The 19,729-nt window shown below is 44.8% G+C and overlaps 1 protein-coding gene and 1 long non-coding RNA gene across 2 annotated transcripts; both read right to left on the reverse strand.

Annotated features, from left to right (window-relative positions):
• Nucleotides 1–377: 377 nt before the first annotated feature.
• On the reverse strand, nt 378–2,755 carry LOC112077370 (mothers against decapentaplegic homolog 7). The gene is made up of 2 exons (XM_024143886.2): nt 1,810–2,755; nt 378–495 (listed from the first exon to the last, which is right to left on the reverse strand). Exons 1-2 carry the CDS (start codon nt 2,276–2,278, stop codon nt 407–409), a joined length of 558 nt encoding a protein of 185 aa, XP_023999654.2. The 5' UTR covers nt 2,279–2,755; the 3' UTR covers nt 378–406.
• An 8,329-nt stretch (nt 2,756–11,084) lies between these two features.
• On the reverse strand, nt 11,085–12,794 carry LOC139026344 (uncharacterized). Its single transcript, XR_011478122.1, has 2 exons — nt 12,689–12,794; nt 11,085–12,649 (listed from the first exon to the last, which is right to left on the reverse strand). It is a non-coding gene; the product is annotated as an uncharacterized lncRNA (long non-coding RNA).
• Nucleotides 12,795–19,729: the final 6,935 nt, after the last annotated feature.

Here is a 19,729-nt window from a genome sequence, read left to right on the forward strand (position 1 = left end):
CCAAAAGTTTGTGCAGACAGACAACCACTGCAGAGCTGGTGCCAGCCTGGAATGGGCCCTGGCCTTGGCTACCCGCCATTCTATTAAAGGGCCCTGGTCGGCCCTGGCGCTGCCCAGACAGCCCTCTCTCAGTCTGACTAGCACCATAAATCTAACAGAACATTTCCATATCCTCACAGAAGTATTTAGAAATTACCAGGCAAAAGTGTAGTGTTGTTGTAATAATGTTGATATAAACTTTGTTGTAATAACATTGTTATAAACTTTATAATATACAGTTATATTTTTCACAAATGGTACATAACTATAAATATATATATATATATATATATATATTAACTTGTATTGATTTTAAGTGTATGACCGTGGAAAATCATATGCTGAAAAAATACAAACCACAAAAACCTTAACATTCATGAGAAAAATTAAAAATAAACTCACCGGGTGGTTTAAGAAAGTCCAYTGGATATCGGGAATAAGGAGGGGGGGGGGACTCTGAAATGAAAAGAAAGAAATAGACAGAAGAGAGAAAGAAAAGACAGAGCAAAACAGAGCATGAGAAAAAGCGTCCAGGGAAAGATGAAACGTATGATAACAGTTGGCATTCTTTTTGGAAAACTGTTTGTATTATCAGTGGGGGTTGGAGGCAGGGCAGGCAGCGAGGCAGGGCAGGCAGCGAGGCAGGGCAGGCAGCGAGGCAGCCATGCGGCGATTGCCTTGATATCTGACGAAGAGATAAACAAGGGCCGGCTGGCGCCAGCCTCTAGGCGGCTATCTGACTAGGCTCCGACTCAGGCTGTGGGAGATACGGGCCTCTTTGCTCACACCAGAACAGGACACTCCAATCGGAATCGCTGCCTGGCTGCAAGCAAACTAACTTGGTCCAGACTGACTGTCAAATACAACAAGATACATGGAGGTCAAGGATAGGAAATTTTAAATAGTTGAATATTGTGCATCTTCTTTGTTATTACAAGTAGCCTTACATGAAAATATGGTCACGTTCCATCAAATAAATGTACTTTCATGTGACAAAACGCACCCCTGACTACTTCCTATAAATGTTTGAAGCCATCCTTGTTCRAATACTCCACATCTAGATTTGAGGGGTTTAATACATSCATTCTACAGAAGATAATGGTATAGGAAACCTACAAAATAAGAGCAAGATCCCCTCTGCAGTTTAGATTTWTTTTTTTAAATATAAAAGCAAACAAATCTATAACTAAAAACAATAAGTAGGCCAAACTAGGGGCAGTAGGTAACCTAGTGGTTWGCGCGTTGGGTCAATAACCTGAAAGGTTGCTAGATCGAATCCCTAAACGGACAAGCTAAAAGTCTGTCAATCTGGCCCTGAACAAGGCAATTATCCCGCKGTYCATAGGCCGTCATTGTAAATAATACTTTGTTCTTAATGAACTGACTTTCATAGTTAAAAAAGAAGCTTGGCCACACCATTAAATACGTCTACCGCTTACTATAAATAATAAGGCCATAATATAATAGCAACTGTTTKGATTTGTGAGGGGCCCTTTAAAGCAAATGTTGAATCATTTCCCATATCCTAGATRGAATAATTATACATCTAACCTTAAGGAAATAGTGATTATGCTAACCGTTGTGCTGCTAAAACGTCATACCAACCAAGTCTGACCTATAGCGTTGCAATTGACACAACCGGTAATTTTGCCTGGGAAAGTTTACATGCCAATCAATTTACCCACACACAATATTAAACAGTGCAATTGCTGATTTCGATTTATTTTTCACGTTATAATCTTTGGTTTAAAAAAATTMKAAATAACTTACCGAGTTCACAAAGCCTGCTCATGTGGTGCGGATTGCAGCAAACGAGTTCTGGGTTAATTTCCCCATAGGATTCACAGCAAGATAGCCTTTTTAATTCCGAGCAATCCATGAGGTCCGGCCACCGAAACACTTTGTAGAGCAGCAAGGGGAGGGAATAAGACTGCTGACCCAGTTTGGTGTCCACTTTGCTGGGTAGGAGCAGGCAGGGGCTCCGCGCACCCCCCTTTGACTCGACCGCTTGCAAGAGCCACTCTAATTGTTTCTCTTTTATTTGTTTCAGTGTCGAGTGGGTCAGGGCTTTCAATTCAGCATCCGTTCCGGCGCTAGTTTTTCCTGCAACCTTCGTCGATTTACCCATACAGCAACCCCCGGATCCATGCGTTCGTGTATCCGCATCCCCGTCGCCCTCGACCGGCGCACGGCTCCTCCAGAGTCGCCGGACGAGCCCAGTTCGTTTGGTCCTAAACATGCGGGACGAAAAGAGGGTTTCCCGGCTAAAAAACGAGCATGATGTACGCAAATCATGAAGATTCCGGGATCCGTGTACAGGCAATGACAAGCAGCCTGAGATAATAGTATGGAGAAACTGGGAGTTGGAGAAGGCAAGAAAATCTGTAGCATACGCCAGTCTTTAATAAAAATAAAAAAATAAAAAAATAAACCCCGCAAAAAAAAATCAAGGCTCCAGTCGTGATAGTAACCTTCTCTGTAAGGAGAAATGAACCATCACCTTAACGGAATTATAAACCTATAATGGTCCGACTAAAATGCAGCTATATCGAAATATAAACCTTTTTCAATGTAAGAACGTTGAGCATCTAGAATACAAAATAGCAGCAWAAAGAATTTGTTACAACGTTGAACTACTGTGAACATGAAATGCTTCATTCGTTCCGTTCATTCAGTAGCCCATGTAGAAAGATAAACATTGTAACAGATGATATTTTACGCATATGGTTACGAGTTGGGTTTCTGTGTAATTTGGAGCAGATAAATTGCCTAGTTATATACTAGAATTAGGTTATATATCCATGAGAAAAAAAACGAAGCTGTCCAGTTTTCATTAGAAAAAAAATAATCCACACATTCCTTGATCCGACAGCAAAAAGGCTTTAACACAGGCTGTTGTCTACGTTTTATCCCTTATCTTCTAAATGTCATATCTGTCTGCACATGATGAGATCTTCAATATAGATTTAGACGTTACAAGAGGACGAAAGGATCCCCTAAACAGATCCAAAACTAGGTAGCAAATCCAAAACTGGAGCCGCTTTAGTGCCAGACAGAAATCTGCCTTAGTAGGGTAGTCGCACAGAGTCCCCGTCTAGCGTCCGTTGTACCAGAATTATATGTCGAAATAGCCCTTTATAAATTAATCCAGACACTTATTGAATGAGGTTTCCGTAGACTAAGGAATAAAGCGATTTGAGTGGCGACAAAGAAGTGATGCGATCTTCAGAAAACGTCTGCGAATGACGCGAATAGTTGAAGTGCCCTTGCCTTCTCTTGCTCGCTATCTCTTTCTAACTCTCTGAGCTCTGWGTCTCCAGTGCGCATTGGCGCGCCCCGTCACGTGGGTGTCTAGACACCCTGTCGCTTGAAAAAAGTGATTGTGTTGCGCAAACAAGAGATCAAGTAGCTTAGGCTGCTACATACAGAGACATCGTTTGGTAGGAAAGTTACATTTTCCAAAARTTACAAAAGAAAAACGTTGTAAATAATGCGAAAAGATCGTGTGGGAAATCAAACATGGCGCTAGAATGGCTATTTACTGTAGAAATGAAACACCTTCTCGGTCTCTCTCTCTCAGGGTAATATTTGACAAAACGTTTGTTTTACTTTATATTTATTTTGCGCCATATGATCACATTAATGAAGTAGGCCTAAATACAAAAAACTATGATTTACGTTGATCATAATAGTCGGCTAATAATAATAATAACAATAACAGTACTGATAATAATAATAACAATAACATTACTGATAATAATAATAATAACAATAACATTACTGATAACAACAACAACAACATTACTGATAATAATAACAATAACATTACTGATAATAATAACAATAACATTACTGATAATAATAACAACATTACTGATAGTAATAATAATAATAACAATACCATTACTGATAATAACAACAATAACATTACTGACAATAATAACAATAACATTACTGATAACAATAATACCATTACTGATAACAATAACAATAACCTTACTGACAATAATAACAACAAAATTACTGATAATAATAATAGTAACAAAAATAAAAAAAATGCCTAATTATAATAAGTGGTGATATTATAATAATAACATCATTACATCCACATTATTATCATTACTGTTATTGTTATTATTGGGATATTTATATAATGTTTCCCTTTGATGTTGAATAACCTAGTTGCATGTCTCTGAACCTTTTTCCCATGAATGAGCTCAACAAACTATTGCCTCCCTCTGGTCAAAGAAAGTTATTACCCTGTGAAACCCATTGATGTATGTAATGTACAGGATGTAACCTAGTGTAAATTCCTCTGTCTGTTTCGGTCTCTAAAAGTTGTCTATTGTAAGCTGCACCGGATCAACAACTAAAATTCTGGGTATGTGTACTTAGCCAATAAAAGGGATTCTGATGTAGGTTGCCTACATGTTTAATAAACAGTGTTTATTAGGCTTCACATTACTCATCACAGACAAGTTCACGGCTGTCGTACAACACTTTTTGCTTTGATCATTCCAAACAGTTGGGTTGTGGACCATAGAATTAGTCAATTTAATAGGATCTCTATGTTGTCGATGTCGACTCTGTTTACGTCAGAGACTGGCGACTGGTGCCAATCAGTACACTAGATTAGTGACACTGTAGCCTCATCTCAGTCTGTCTGAGTAGCCTACCTCCAAGTCGCCATTAACACGGGTTAACCGTATGGATTGGAGCACCGGTTGAGAGAGGTTTCCTTGCCCATTAACTATGGGGTTTACAGGCATATTATTTATGTTATTGTGCTGCATGGGAAAATGTAAACWTTCACTGGCCATTTTTGAAATACTGATACATTTATGCATGATAATATGTAGCTTAATTCATGCATTTCTTTCAGAGGTAAACTAAATAGGCCTTGTACAAATTCACCAGAAGGTTTGAATGTCATTCATTTAAAGAAAATGCTTTGAGAAATGGGCTTTATAAGGTGTGGGGAGTAGAGAAGACTAGCAGGCAACCTTCCCTGAGTCCCCTCCCCAAAGTCTACAGACTAGTAGAGCTATCTCCACTGAGTCCCCACCCCAAAGTCTACAGACTAGTAGGGCTACCTCCCCTGAGTCCCCACCCCAAAGTCTACAGACTAGTAGAGCTACCTCCCCTGAGTCCCCACCCCAAAGTCTACAGACTAGTAGAGCTACCTCCCCTGAGTCCCCACCCCAAAGTCTACAGACTAGTAAGGGCTACCTCCCTGAGGTCCCCACCCCAAAGTCTACAGACTAGTAGAGCTACTCCCCTGAGTCCCCACCCCAAAGTCTACAGACTAGTAGGGCTACCTCCCTGAGTCCCCCCCCAAAGTCTACAGACTAGTAGAGCTATCTCCCCTGAGTCCCCACCCCAAAGTCTACAGACTAAGTAGGGCTACCTCCCCTGAGTCCCACCCCAAAGTCTACAGACTAGTAGGGCTACCTCCCCTGAGTCCCCACCCCAAAGTCTACAGACTAGTAGGGCTACCTCCCTGAGAGTCCCCACCCCAAAGTCTACAGACTAGTAGAGCTATCTCCCTGAGTCCCCACCCCAAAGTCTACAGACTAGTAGGGCTACCTCCCCTGAGACCCCACCCCCCCCCCAGCTCTAGGGACTACCGCCCCGCCTCTGTCCCCCCCACCACCGTAGGTCCCTCACCCTCCCGCCCCAAAGTCTAACAGACTAGTAGAGCTACCTCCCCTGAGTCCCCACCCAAAGTCTACAGACTAGTAGGGCTACCTCCCCTGAGTCCCACCCCAAAGTCTACAGACTATTAGAGCTACATCCCCTGAGTCCCCACCCCAAAGTCTACAGACTAGTAGAGCTACCTCCCCTGAGTCCCCACCCAAAGTCTACAGACTAGTAGGCTACTTCCCCTGAGTCCCCACCCCAGTCTACAGACTAGTAGGGCTACCTCCCCTGAGTCCCCACACCCAAGTCTACAGACTAGTAGAGCTACCTCCCCTGAGTCCCCACCCCAAAGTCTACAGACTAGTAGAGCTACCTCCCCTGAGTCCCCACCCCAAAGTCTACAGACTAGTAGGGCTACCTCCCTCTGAGTCCCACCCCAAAGTCTACAGACTAGTAGAGCTATCTCCCCTGAGTCCCCACCCCAAAGTCTACAGACTAGTAGAGCTATCTCCCCTGAGTCCCCACCCTAAAGTCTACAGACTAGTAGAGCTATCTCCCCTGAGTCCCCACCCCAAAGTCTACAGACTAGTAGGGGTACATCCCCTGAGTCCCCTGCTCAATGTTACACACCTCAAGCAAAAGGAATGATAACATCTGGTCCTTTAAACTGACTTGGTGGCCGCTGGACAGACAGGTTTGATTGACTCTGTGAGTGAACTGAAGAATGCCTGCCGCTGTAGCCTTATTGTGTCCGATAAGCGGTCAGTTGGGGTGGGGAAGCTGCAGACAGCAGGTCCTATGTTAATTTAGGTGCCAGTCAAGCCAGGCTAGGCAGTGAGCGTCGCTGCAGGGCAGTGGGATGGATGATGGTAATGATGATGGGATATGTGTGTTGTGTTCGCGATGGGAGGCGCCGTSGCTAGTCAATGGCTCAAGTCTCATTGTTCCACCGGATTCCCCACTGGCGCCGCACGAGAGCTCGAGCTCAACCAACCCGGCCAGCAGCAGCCCGCAAACATTTTTTTTATGTAGTCTGGAAGTAATTTACACCACTGTTCACAACAGAAGAAGTTTATAGGAAACTGAAGCTATCTCTGTTTGTAATGAAAAAAAGTGGATTCCCACAGACTACATGCAGGAAGTATTTTATCAAGTCGTTTTCATTTTGAATGGATAAAAACAAAATAATGTAGGTAGGCCTATCCAATCTACTGATTAMTATAGGATTATGCCTTCTATTCATACATATGCAAATATTCTCAATTTCCTTACAACAAAACTCAGTTTGAAATACAAAAGATAACTATTAACATATTTTAACTTTCGATAATCCATAATATCAAGCAGATATTAAGGATGATTGATATTACGCGCATGTAGCCTACTTTGCATGCATTGGAAGTGGATAGCACAGTGTTGTAAGTGGAAATACATGATAATAATGTATTTCAGCCATGAAAAGTCTAGATAACCTTTAGTAATGTAATTTATTAACACACTGGACTGGTTTCATGCATAAGCAATTAAACAAGATTACTCCACTGGAACAATCATGCACAGAATGTGATTAATATTTTATGCGACATGAATGGCGACCTATGCTTATGTCAAGCAACTGCACAGATAAGAGYGATAATAAATTAGGCGAACTTTAAAGTTGAATTAAAAAGTAGATGATTCATTATTTGATCTCAGAGCAGATAGAACCAAACTGCAAGCAAAGGAGAATAAAGAAAKACATTCCATAGTTACCACATTCTCAAGTGGTAACCAAGGGTAGGCCTAGGCTGCAAAGTTGCATTGGTGTACTTAAGTTCAAATACTTTAAAGTACTAAAGTCTTTTTTKGGGGTCATCTGTACTTACATTACTATTTATATTTTTGACAACTTTTACTTCACTACATTCCTAAACAAAATAATGTATTTTTTACTCCATACATTTTCCCTGACACCCAAAAGTAGCCCACTTGTTAGATTTTGAATGCTTGAATGCTACTTGTTAGATTTTGAATGGTCCAATTCACGCACTTATCAAGACAACATCCCTGGTCATCCCTACTGCCTCTGATCTGGCAGACTCACTCAACACACATGCTTTTTTTTTGTAAATGAGTGTTGGAGTCTGAGTGTTGGAGTCTGAGTGTTGGAGTCTGAGTGTTGKAGTGTGCCCCTGGCTATCAGTAAATAAAAATAACAAGAATGAGGCCATCTGGTTTGCTTAATAAGGAATTTGAAATTATTTATACTTTTACTTTTGATACTTAAGTATATTTAAAACCAAATACGTTTAGACTTTTACTCAAGTAGTATTTTACTGGGTGACTCACTTTTACTTGAGTAATTTTCCATTAAGGTATCTTTATTTTTACTCGTATGACAACTGGGTACTTTTTCCACCACAGCAGTGTTGCATGTTCTTGCACATTCGACTGACAGATTTGTTTAAAGAAGTATTTTATGTACTAAGCACTACAGAAGGAATGCAATGGAAATCGCATACACAAACATCCYCTAACCAACCATATCACAGTTAATTACACTTTTTTTAAAGGCAGAATTGCATCCATAATACGCACAGGGGAATTCCTCACATCACAAGACTTGCTTTGAGATTCTATGTATAGTTACATGTGCTATGTACACAGTTCTACATCTCATTTACATGTGTAGAACATTATAGTAAATGTTCTGTAATAGATCGTTTCACTAGTAACCGAAAGGTTGCTATATCGAATCCCAGAGCTGATAAGTTAAAAATCTGTTGTTCTGCCCCTGAGCAAGGCAGTTAACCCACTGTTCCTAGGCTGTCATTGAAAATAAGAATTTGTTCTTAACTGACTTGTCTAGTTAAATAAGGTTAAAAAAAAAATCTTTTTAAATTTTTATTTACAATGACGGCCTAGGAACAGTGGGTTAACTGCCTTGTTCAGGGGCAGAACGACATATTTTTACTTTGTAAGCTCTGGGATTTGATCTAACAACCTTTCAGTTACTAGTCCAACACTCTAACCACTAGGTTACCTGTCGAAGGCTGTCAACCGGGTAGTGTGCCAAATGGCAGGCACCCTATAAAAAGGAAACCCGGAAAATATCACATTTACATCAGAATTCAGACCCTTTACTCAGTACTTTGTTGAAGCAGCTTTGGCAGTGATTACAGCCTCGAGTCTTACTGGGTATGATGCTACAAGCTTGGCACACCTGTATTTGGGGAGTTTATCCCATTCTTCTCTGCAGATCCTCTCAAGCTCTGTCAGGTTGGATGGGGAGCGTCTCTGCACAGCTATTTTAAGGTCTCTCCAGAGATGTACGATCGGGTTTAAGTTCGAGCTCTGACTGGGCCACTCAAGGACATTCAGAGACTTGTCCCGAAGCCACCCCTGCGTTGTCTTGGCTGTGTGCTTAGGGTCGTTGTCCTGTTGGAAGGCGAACCTTCGCCCCAGTCTGAGGTCCTGAACGCTCTGGAGCAGGTTTTCATCAAGGATCTCTCTCAACTTTGCTCCCGTCATCTTTCCCTCGATCCTGACTATTCTCCCAGTTCCTGCCGCTGAAAAACATCCCCACAGCATGATGCTGCCACCACCATGCTTCACCGTAGGGATGGTGCCAGGTTTCCTCCAGACGTGACACTTGGCATTCAGGCCAAAGAGTTCAATCTTGGTTTCATCAGACCAGAGAATCTTGTTTCTCATTGTCTGAGTCTTTTTAGGTGCCTTTTGGCAAACTCCAAGCGGGCTGTCATGTGCCCTTTACTGAGGAGTGGCTTCCATCTGGCCACTCTACCACAAAGGCCGGCTTGGTAGAGTGCTGGAGAGATGGCTGTCCTTCTGGAAGGTTCTCCCATCTCCACAGAGGAACTCTATAGAGCTTTGTCAGAGTGACCATTGGGTTCTTGGTCACCTCCCTGACCAAGGCCCTTCTCCCCCGATTGCTCAGTTTAGCCGAGTGGACAGCTCTAGGAAAAGTCTTGGTGGTTCCAAACTTCTTCCATTTAAGAATGATGGAGGCCAATGTGTTGTTTGAGACCTTCAATGCTGCAGAACGTTTTTGGTACACTTCCCCAGATCTGTTTCTTGACACAATCATGTYTCTGAGCTCTACGGACAATTCTGTCAACCTCACGGCTTGGTTTTTGTCCAATCAATTGAATTTACCACAAGTGGACTCCAATCAATTTGCAGAAACATCTCAAGGATGRAAAATGGGAACAGTATTCACCTGAGCTCAATTTCGAGTCTCATAGCAAAGGGTCTGAATACTTAAGTAAATAAGCCATTTCTCTTTATTTTTAATACATGTTAAAAACATGTACATAAAAACCTGTTTTCGATTTGTCATTTTGGGGTATAGTGTGTAGATTGATGAGGAAAACAATTAATTTAATCAATTTTAGAATAAGGCTTTAACGTAACAAAACGTGGAAAAGTTAAGGGGTCTGAATTCTTTCTGAAAGCACTGTACGTACTGCCTCTAACAAGCTTTGCAGCAACCAACCCAGAAATGGAGTTGAAATGTTACCTGTCAAATTGGTCATTTTTCAAAATGTAATTACTTCAATTATTATTGTTCTTGAGAAAGGAAAATGTTTTTCCAGCCATTAAATCAAAAGACTAAAGAGGGGAAAGGAGGACATCCCCTTCAACAGCACAAATACAAACAGCATCCTGTTAACTCCAGCAACCTAAGTGGTTTCATCCACTTCACTCCATCGTCATTGAAAGAGGAAAACACAGATACACATTTACCAATCCATCTTTTTCTGAGAAGTAAAAGAAAATCGTGCATCAATTTTACAACAGGTTTATATTTATTTATTTGTGTCAGTTTACAGACAGGGAAAGAGAACCATTTCATTTGAAGTAGAGAGAGAGTATGGGTGAAGGGGAGGTGATTGTAAGAGGTCATAAGAAGTTGTCTTTACCTGAGTGAATGTTCCAGAATCACTGACTTGTATGGAAACAGCAGGATTTRTGTTTTAATCCATTCTTCTTCAGATAAAAACCGCTGTCATAACCCCAAAATAAATCAAAGATAACGTTTTCAAGAAGAGTGCTTCTCAAACACTTCACTCATTCACTACAGAGAAGACTCTCGTTACTTAGCTAATACAAGGAGAGAGGAAATCTATGCGTGTATCCCAATAGTCTCTCCTTTCTCCCGAAGTGTGCACTTGTTCACCTCCCTTCTAGGACATGAAAGGGAATGACCGGTATATGAAAACTCCCTCTAGTCCACGCCTTCACCAATCTAATAGTTTTAAATGTACGTGTCGTAGTGAATGAGTGCACACTTCAGAAAGGAGAGGTCAACCACACAAACACACAACCACACAAACACACAACCACACAAACACACAACCACACAAACACACCACCACACAACCACACAAACACTTCGCACGCAGTTGTCTTTCAATCATGTTTTATTTTGCATGTCATGTTGATGCTGATGCATACATAAATATATTCTAAATATATTTGTCAGTTTATGCAGAACAGAAAATATTCAAAGTGACCTTGTAAGCATCCCAAATTGCACTCTATTGCATARATAGTTCACTACTTTTGACCAGAGTCCTATAGGCCCTAGTAGTGCACTATATAGGGAATAGGGTGCCATTTGGGACACCCWTAGGGAACATCTTCCCTTCAGATTGATATGGTTGAACGTTTGTCAAAAGCAACAAACATGCGTTTGTATGTCTATAAAATAATATTTATGCGTTCTCTGACCTGTACAAGATTGGGCTTTCATCGCAAATGGCACCCTATTCCCTATATAGTGCACTATTTCTGACCAGGTTGCATAAGGCTCTGGTCAAAAGTAGTGCACTATATAGAGAATAGGGTGCCCTTTGAGACTAAATAAACATGACACTTAGTCTATACAGTTTAGAGTTATTTTTCTATAGATAATAATTATGCTTCCTAAATTCAACTTTGAATTTGTAAAACTGTCAGCTGTTGTTGTCGTTCTATATTGACACTAAGACAACTACATAACTTCTGCTAAATAAGATAGTGTGTAAAAAAACACGTTTAGATGTAGGTTTACAAGGATATGTTTATCATGTTGTTGTTGTTTATCATGTTGTTGTTGTTTATCATGTTGTTGTTGTTTTGGTGGGGCAAATATCCAAAATCCAGATATGAAAATAAATACATGAATAAAAAAATGAATCAAATAAAACATGCAAATAAACAAACATGATTGTGCACAAAAGAACATTGGGTCAACTGACTGAAAATGAAAACTGATGAAAAACGAGAACCCTTGTTTAAACCTATTGAAAGTAACTGATTACTGTGGTAAAGACTGGAGTGAGGACAGTGAGACAAAAAGCCTGGTCCCAGAATCTGTTTACGATCAGATCTGGGATCAGGCTACAGAGACAAGAATCATTTAGGCTGTCACCAACTGTCAYCAACTGTCACCAACTGACCTGTCCTCAGGTGACCTGTTCTAAATTCTCTCTGAACTTTTTTCAACCTTAAACCAATAACTACGTCACTTAAAAAATAAATACGTTTTTTTTAAGCTAACCCAAATAAATCGCGGGCAATTGGAGGGGAGGAAAAAAAGTTAGAGAACCTGATAGAGACTGAGGATCAAAACCGTGTCTCTGTCAAGAGTAGCATCCCTTATATTCAGTGCTGCTGTTGAGGTGTGGAGCTGAACCATGTGAAAACAGACCCAACACTGAGCTCACCATCAGAACCATGGTGTGATACATAACCAGGCTGTGGAAGCACAGGAGAAAAGACTATCTGAAGAGCAGGACAGGTATCAGATGTCCTGTCCAACATACCATAGTAAGACAGGGATTTGTCTGTGGGGGTAGAGGCACTTCCAAAGCAGGGTATACACACACACACACACGAATAAACAGATTCCCACAAACACACACAAATAAACAGACTCGCACACACACACACAAATAAACAGACTCGCACACACACATGTGAACACCTCAGCGTCAACACACCCCCCCCCTCCCTCAGCGTGAACCCCCCCCCCCCCCCCCTCCAGCGTGAAACACCACCTCAGCGTGAACCCCCCCCCTCCCCTCAGCGTGAACCCCCTCCCTCAGCCGTGAACCCCTCCCTCAGCGTGAACGCCCCTGCCTCTCAGCTTGAAACCCCCCCCTCAGCGTGAACACCCCTCCCTCAGCTTGAACCCCCTCCTCAGCGTGAACCCCCTCCCTCAGCGTGAAACCCCCTCCCTCAGCGTGAACCCCCTCCCTCAGCGGTGAACCCCCTCCCTCCAGCGTGAACCCCCTCCTCAGCGGTCAACCCCTCCCCAGCCGTGAACCCCCTCCCTCCAGCGTGAACCCCCTCCCTCAGCGTGAACCCCCTCCCTCAGCGTGAACCCCCTCCCTCAGGCAGAGTCCATGCTGAAGAGTTGTATGTTTGTCGTGCTCCAGTGAAGACCCACTCCAGAGTTAAAGACCAGGGACCACACGTACGGGATGAAGAAGTCTTCAGGTTGATCCTCCTCTACATACTTGAACTTCAGCTCCGGGAACTTCTGTAGACAGACACAGAGAAGACAGAAGAAGAACATTTTAAGATAAAAGGGATCTATGGACAGAACAATCCCAGAGATGGAGTCTTAACCTAGTGGTCTTGKTCTGAGTCTAGAGGTCCGGTCTTGACTCTGGATCAGCATATATAACCATAGAAATGTTAAGATTCATTGTCTATAACTCCCAGGTTTAACTGACAGATGACAACACTGGTTGGTGATTGGACAGGAGCTAGCTACAAACCAACCAGATAAAACCCATTCCATCGGATGTAATTCCATCTGTAGCTGACTGTCTAGTTGCTGAGGTAAAGGTACTTAAACAGGTAAGCTGGGTAAGAGGTGTCACTCAGAGGTGACCTCTGACCTTTCAAACAGGCCCCGTTAACCTGTCAACCCTCCATTGACCTGAATGGGTCAGCGTCTCAAATGGCACCCTATTCCCTATATAGTGCACTACTTTTGGCCAGGGCCCTATTCCCTATATAGTGCACTACTTTTGGCTAGGGCCTATATGGAATAGGGTTCCATTTGAGAAGTAACCATTGAAAACCATAAGTGGTGGTGACCAGCCAGTGTGTGAGTGTGTGCGTGTGCGCTCCAGTAGGTGTTGAACCCATTTGAACCACTAGCCATTCAGCTCGTAATGTGGCTCTAGTAGCGACATCTAGCTGTCCCAGCCCCCCACATCCTTGAAATCTACACCCCAGCTTTGATTTCAGGTGACGTCAATCTAACGCCTCAGGTGAAAGAGAAGGCTTGTTAAGGAACGACCTGAGTGGTTTCTGTTACAGACAAGCTTTAGTTCTAATTAACAGACCTGGCTGAGTAGGATGCTGTTTTAAAAACACTGTCATCTCCCTCCCTCCCTCCCTCATTCTGGGTCCTGCTTGTCATAGGAAACTTGGAACTTTCCAACTCGGAAAGAGTTATGGTGCGTCAGGGACTTACAGCCCAGTCCTGTCAGAGAGTATCCTCTCTGTCCTGCCCTACCCTACCAATCCCTGCCTAGTCCAGTTAGAGAGTATCTCCTCTCTCTGTCCTGCCCTACCCTACCAATACCCTGCCCAGTCCAGTCAGAGAGTATCCTCCTCTGTCCTGCCCTATCTACCAATCCCTGCCTAGTCAGTCAGAGAGTATCCTCTCTGTCCTGCCCTACCTACCAATCCCTGCCCAGTCCGTCAGAGAGTATCCTCTCTGTCCTGCCCTATCCTACCAATCCTGCCCAGTCCAGTCAGAGAGATCCTCTCTGTCCTGCCCTACCCTACCAATCCCTGCCTAGTCCAGTCAGAGAGTATCCTCTCTGTCCTGCCCCTATCCTACCAATCCCTGCCCAGTCCAGTCAGAGGTATCCTCTCTGTCCTGCCCTATCCTACCAATCCCTGCCCAGTCCTATCAGAAGAGTATCCTCTCTGTCCTGCCCTACCTACCAATCCCTGCACAGTCCAGTCAGAGAGTATCCTCTCTGTCCTGCCCTACCCTACCATCCCTGCCTAGTCCAGTCAGAGAGTATCCCTCCTTGGTCTGCCCTCCAATCCCTGCCCAGTCCTATCAGAGAGTATCCTCTCTGTCCTGCCTAACCCTACAATCCCTGCCCAGTCCAGTCAGAGAGTATCCTCTCTGTCCTGCCATACCCTACCAATCCCCTGCCCAGTCCAGTCAGAGAGTATCGTCTCTGTCCAACAACAGCCAAGTCCTGTCCACCCAGCCCTGCCCAGTCCAGTCAGAGAGTATCCTCTCTGTCCAACAAACAGCCAAGTCTGCCCAACCCAGCCTGCCCCCGTCCAAGTTCAGAGAGTATCTTCTCTGTCCAACAACTGCCAAGCCCTGCCCAGCCAAGTCAGAGAGTATCCTCTCTGTCCAACAACTGCCAAGCCTGCCCAGCCAAGTCAGAGAGTATCCTCTCTGTCCAACAACTGCCAATCCCTGCCCAGCCAAGTCAGAAAGCATCCTCTCTGTCCAACAACAGCCAAGTCCTGCCCTACCCTACCAATCCATCTCTTCTCTCCCACCAACAGCCCAGCCAACCCAAAGCGAAGGTCCAAGCCAAACCTTACCCAAGCCCTAACCTTACCCAGACCAGCAGCAGCCAGGCCTGGCGCATGAATAATACAGTGATTTCTCATCATATCCCACCAGCCAGTCACAGGGTGATGTTTGGGTCACACACTAATCACACTCTGGTGAGAGACACATAGTAATCCTTATTATGCTGTGGTCAGGGAAGGCCTGTCGCGCCAAATAGTGTCCCCTGCCAAAAAGGGGACATTATTTGGCATGGCAGCCATTCCGGCCATTCATATTAGCCTTCATTGTGTCCACTCTCTGGTAGTATTGGTTTGTAGCACAGGCAGCCTGGCATAATGATCTATGGACCCTGGCTTGTGTGGTCATACGATACTGTATCAACAGACAGTGCTGTATTACTGTGTCTAGCCAGCCGACGGTCCGCTACCAAATACATTAACAGCAGTTAGTTAGTCAGTCAGTCAGTCAGTCAGTCAGTCAGCTAGTCAGTCAATCAGCTAGTCAGTCAGCTAGTCAGTCAGTCAGCTAGTTAGTTAGTCAGTCAGTCAGCTAGTTAGTCAGTCAGTCAGCTAGTCAGTCTCAGCTAGTCAGTCAGTGCAGCTAGTCAGTCAGTCCAGCTAGTCAGTCAGTCAGCTAGTCAGTCAGTCAGCTAGTCAGTCAGTTAGCTAGTTAGTCAGGCAGTCAGTCAGTCAGCCAGCCAGTCAGTCAGCTAGTTAGTTACTCAGTCAGTCAGCAAGTCAGTCAGTCAGTCAGCTAGTTAGTCAGTCAGTCAGCAAAAAAATGTGTCAGTCAGCAAGTCAGTCAGGCAGTCAGCAAGTCAGCCAGGCAGTCAGCTAGTTAGTCAGTCAGCTAGTCAGTCAGTCAGCTAGTCAGTCAGTCGTCAGCAGTCAGTCAGTCTAGTCAGTCAGTTAGCTAGTTAGTCAGGCAGTCAGTCAGCCAGCCAGCCAGTCAGTCAGCTAGTTAGTTACTCAGTCATCAGCAAGTCAGTCAGTCAGTCAGCTGTTAGTCAGTCAGTCAGCAAAAAAATGTGTCAGTCAGCAAGTCAGTCAGGCAGTCAGCAAGTCAGCCAGGCAGTCAGCTAGTTAGTCAGTCAGTCAGTCAGCTAGTTAGTTAGTTAGTCAACTAGTTAGTCAGTCAGGCAGCCAGTCAGTCAGCTAGTTAGTTAGTTAGTCAGCTAGTTAGTCAGTCAGTCAGCTAGTTAGTCAGTCAGTCAGCTAGCTGCTAGTCAGTCAGCCAGCTAGTCAGTCAGCCAGCTAGTCAGTCAGTCAGCCAGCTAGTCAGTCAGCCAGCTAGTCAGTCAGGCAGTCAGCTAGTCAGTCAGATCAGCTAGTTAGTCAGTCAGTCAGCTAGTTAGTCAGTAAGTCAGTCAGCCAGCCAGTCAGTCAGCTAGTTAGTTACTCAGTCAGTCAGTCAGCAAGTCAGTCAGTCAGTCAGCTAGTTAGTCAGTCAGTCAGCAAAAAAATGTGTCAGTCAGCAAGTCAGTCAGGCAGTCAGCAAGTCAGGCAGGCAGTCAGCTAGTTAGTCAGTCAGGCAGTCAGTCAGCTAGTTAGTCAGTCAGGGCAGCCAGTCAGTCAGCTAGTTAGTTAGTCAGCTAGTTAGTCAGTCAGCTAGTTAGTCAGTCAGTCAGCTAGCTAGCTAGTCAGTCAGCTAGCTAGCTGCTAGTCAGTCAGCCAGCTAGTCAGTCAGTCAGCCAGCTAGTCAGCCAGCTAGTCAGTCAGCCAGCTCAGTCAGGCAGTCAGCTAGTCAGTCAGCAGTCAGCTAGTTAGTCCAGTCAGTCAGCTAGTTAGTCAGTAAGTCAGCTAGTTAGTCAGTAAAGTCAGTCAGTCTGCTAGTTAGTAGTCGGGTAGTCAGTCAGTCAGCTAGTTAGTCAGTCAGGTAGTCAGCTAGTCAGTCAGTCAGGCAGTCGGCTAGTTTAGTTAGTCAGTCATCTAGTTAGTCAGTCAGTCAGCTAGTTCAGTCATTCAGTCACTAGTCAGTCGTCAGCTAGTTAGTCAGTTCAGTCAGCTAGTGTTAGTCAATCAGTCAGTCAGTCAGATGTCAGTCAGTGTCAGCTTAGTTAGTCAGTCAGCTAGTTAGTCAGTCAGTCAGCTAGTTAGTCAGTCAGTCAGCTAGTTAGTCAATCAGTCAGTCAGCTAGTTAGTCAGTCAGCTAGTTAGTTAGTCAGTCAGTCAGTTAGACAGCTAGTTAGTCAGTCAGCTAGTTAGTCAGTCAGTAAGCTAGTTAGTTAGTCAATCAGCTAGTTAGTCAGGCAGTCAGCTAGCTAGTTAGTCAGGTAGCCAGCTAGTTAGTCAGTCAGTCAGTCAGGTAGTAGTCAGTCAGCTAGTTAGTTAGTCAGTCAACTAGTTAGTCAGTCAGTCAACTAGTTTAGTCAGTCAGTCAGCAAGTCAGCCATTCAGTCAGGCAGTGTTAAGAGAATTTTGTTCTCAGTTGTTCATAATACCCAGTCAGTCAGTCAGCAGAGTCAGTCAGTCAGTCAAGTCAGTCAGTCAGTCAGTCAGTCGCTAGTTAGTTAGTTAGTCAGTCAGTCAGTCAGCTAGTTAGTCTCAGTCAGTTCAGCTAGTTGTCAGTCAGTCAGTCCAGTCAGTCAGTCAGTTCAGTCAGCTAGTTAGTCAGTCAGTCTAGTCAGTCAGTCAGTCAGTCAGCTAATTAGTCCAGCCGTCAAGTCAGTTCAGTCAGCTAGTTAGTCAGTCAGCTAGTTAGTTAGTCAGCTAGTTAGTCAGTCAGTCAGTCAGCTAGTCAGCTAGTTAGTCACTCAACCAGCTAGTTAGTCAGTCAGTCAGCTAGTTAGTCAGTCAGTCCCTTGTAGCTTGCTATCAGTGTTGTTTAGCTTGTGATTTGGTCTAGAGGTTAGCTAGTGGACTAGCTTCAGACTAGCATGGTTAGGTAAACACTCCTGCAGTGTTTCTTTGGAAGCAGACACACGTACACAGGCTGTCCCAGGAATGGCTCATGTTTTGGCCTGGCTCCAACACCTCCCCCTCTCTGCGTCTCTCTCTCTACGCCTCTCTCTCCATCCCTCCCTGCTTGCAGAGCAGACTCAATTTATTTTCATTTATTTATCCTTTATTTAACTAGACAAGTCAGTTAAGAACAAATTCTTATTTACAATGACGGCCTACCTCGGCCAAACCCTCCTCTAACCTGGAGAACGCTAGGCCAATTGTGCACCGCCCTGTGGAACTCCCGATCATGGACGGTKGTGATACAGCCCGGGATCAAACCAAGGTCTGTAGTGACACCTCTAGCACTGCAATGTAGTGCCTTAGACCGCTGCRCCACTCGGGAGACCCTAAATACTACATATTTGGCCAGGCTCATGCCAGTCACCCAGCCCAGCACAGGGTTGGCCAGGCTCATGCACGTCACCCAGCCCAGCACAGGGTTGGCCAGGCTCATGCCAGTCACCCAGCCCAGCACAGGGTTGGCCAGGCTCATGCCAGTCACCCAGCCCAGCACAGGGTTGGCCAGGCTCATGCCAGTCACCCAGCACAGCACAGGGTTGGCCAGGCTCATGCCAGTCACCCACCAAGGGGAGAGAGGGGGAGGATGGAGGAGAGGAGACGGGAAGGAGGGGAGGATAGAATAGGAGGGGAGGCTCGATGGGGGAGAGGGGGGATAGAAGAGGAGAGGAGGGGAGGATAAATGAGGCGGAGATAAAGAAGAGAGAGGGGAGGATAGAAGAGGATTGGAGGAGAGGAGAGGGGAAGGATAGAAGAAGGAGGAGGGGAGGATAGGAGATGGAGGATAGAAGCGAGAAGGGAGAATAAGAAGACGAGAGGGGAGAATAGATGAGGAAAGGAGGGGAGGAGAGGGGAGGATAGATAAGAGGAGGAGGGGAGGATAGAAGAAGAGGGGAGGGGAGGGGAGGATAGAAGAAGAGGGGAGGGGAGGATAGAAGAAGAGGGGATGGGAGGATAGAAGAAGATGGAGGGGAGGATTAGAAGAAGAGGGGAGGGAGGATAGAAGAAGAGGGGAGGATAGGAGGGGAGGGGAGGGGAGGATAGAAGAGGATGGAGGGGAGGATGAAGAGGATGGAGGGGAGGATAGAAGAGGATGGAGGGAGGATAGAAGAAGAGGGGAGGGAGGATAGAAGAAGAGGGAGGATAGGAGGGGAGGGGAGGGGAAGGAGTAGAGAGATGGAGGGGAGGATAGAAGAGGAGGAGGGAGGATAGAAGGGACGGAGGGGAGGATAGAAGAGGACGGAGGGGAGGTAAAGAGAGGAGGGGAGGGGAGGATAGAAGAAGAGGGGAGGATAGGAGGGGAGGGGAGGATAGAAGAAGGGGAGGGGAGAATAAGAAAGAGAAAGGGGAGGAATAGGAGGCGGAGGGGAGGAATAAGATGAGGAGAGGAGGGGTGAAAAGAGTAGAGAGTGGGAAGTGAGGGAAGGGAACTCTCCATACCTGGGGCTCCCAGAGGCCAGAACACAGAGTCCGATAAGAGCCCCTCGTGCTGTTCATAAAGTAATGTGAATATCACGCTGAATAAGATCTACTGAAA

Source organism: Salvelinus sp. IW2-2015, unplaced genomic scaffold (assembly GCF_002910315.2).
Source record: "Salvelinus sp. IW2-2015 unplaced genomic scaffold, ASM291031v2 Un_scaffold4493, whole genome shotgun sequence".
In the NCBI taxonomy this organism is placed as follows: Eukaryota; Metazoa; Chordata; class Actinopteri; order Salmoniformes; family Salmonidae; genus Salvelinus; species Salvelinus sp. IW2-2015.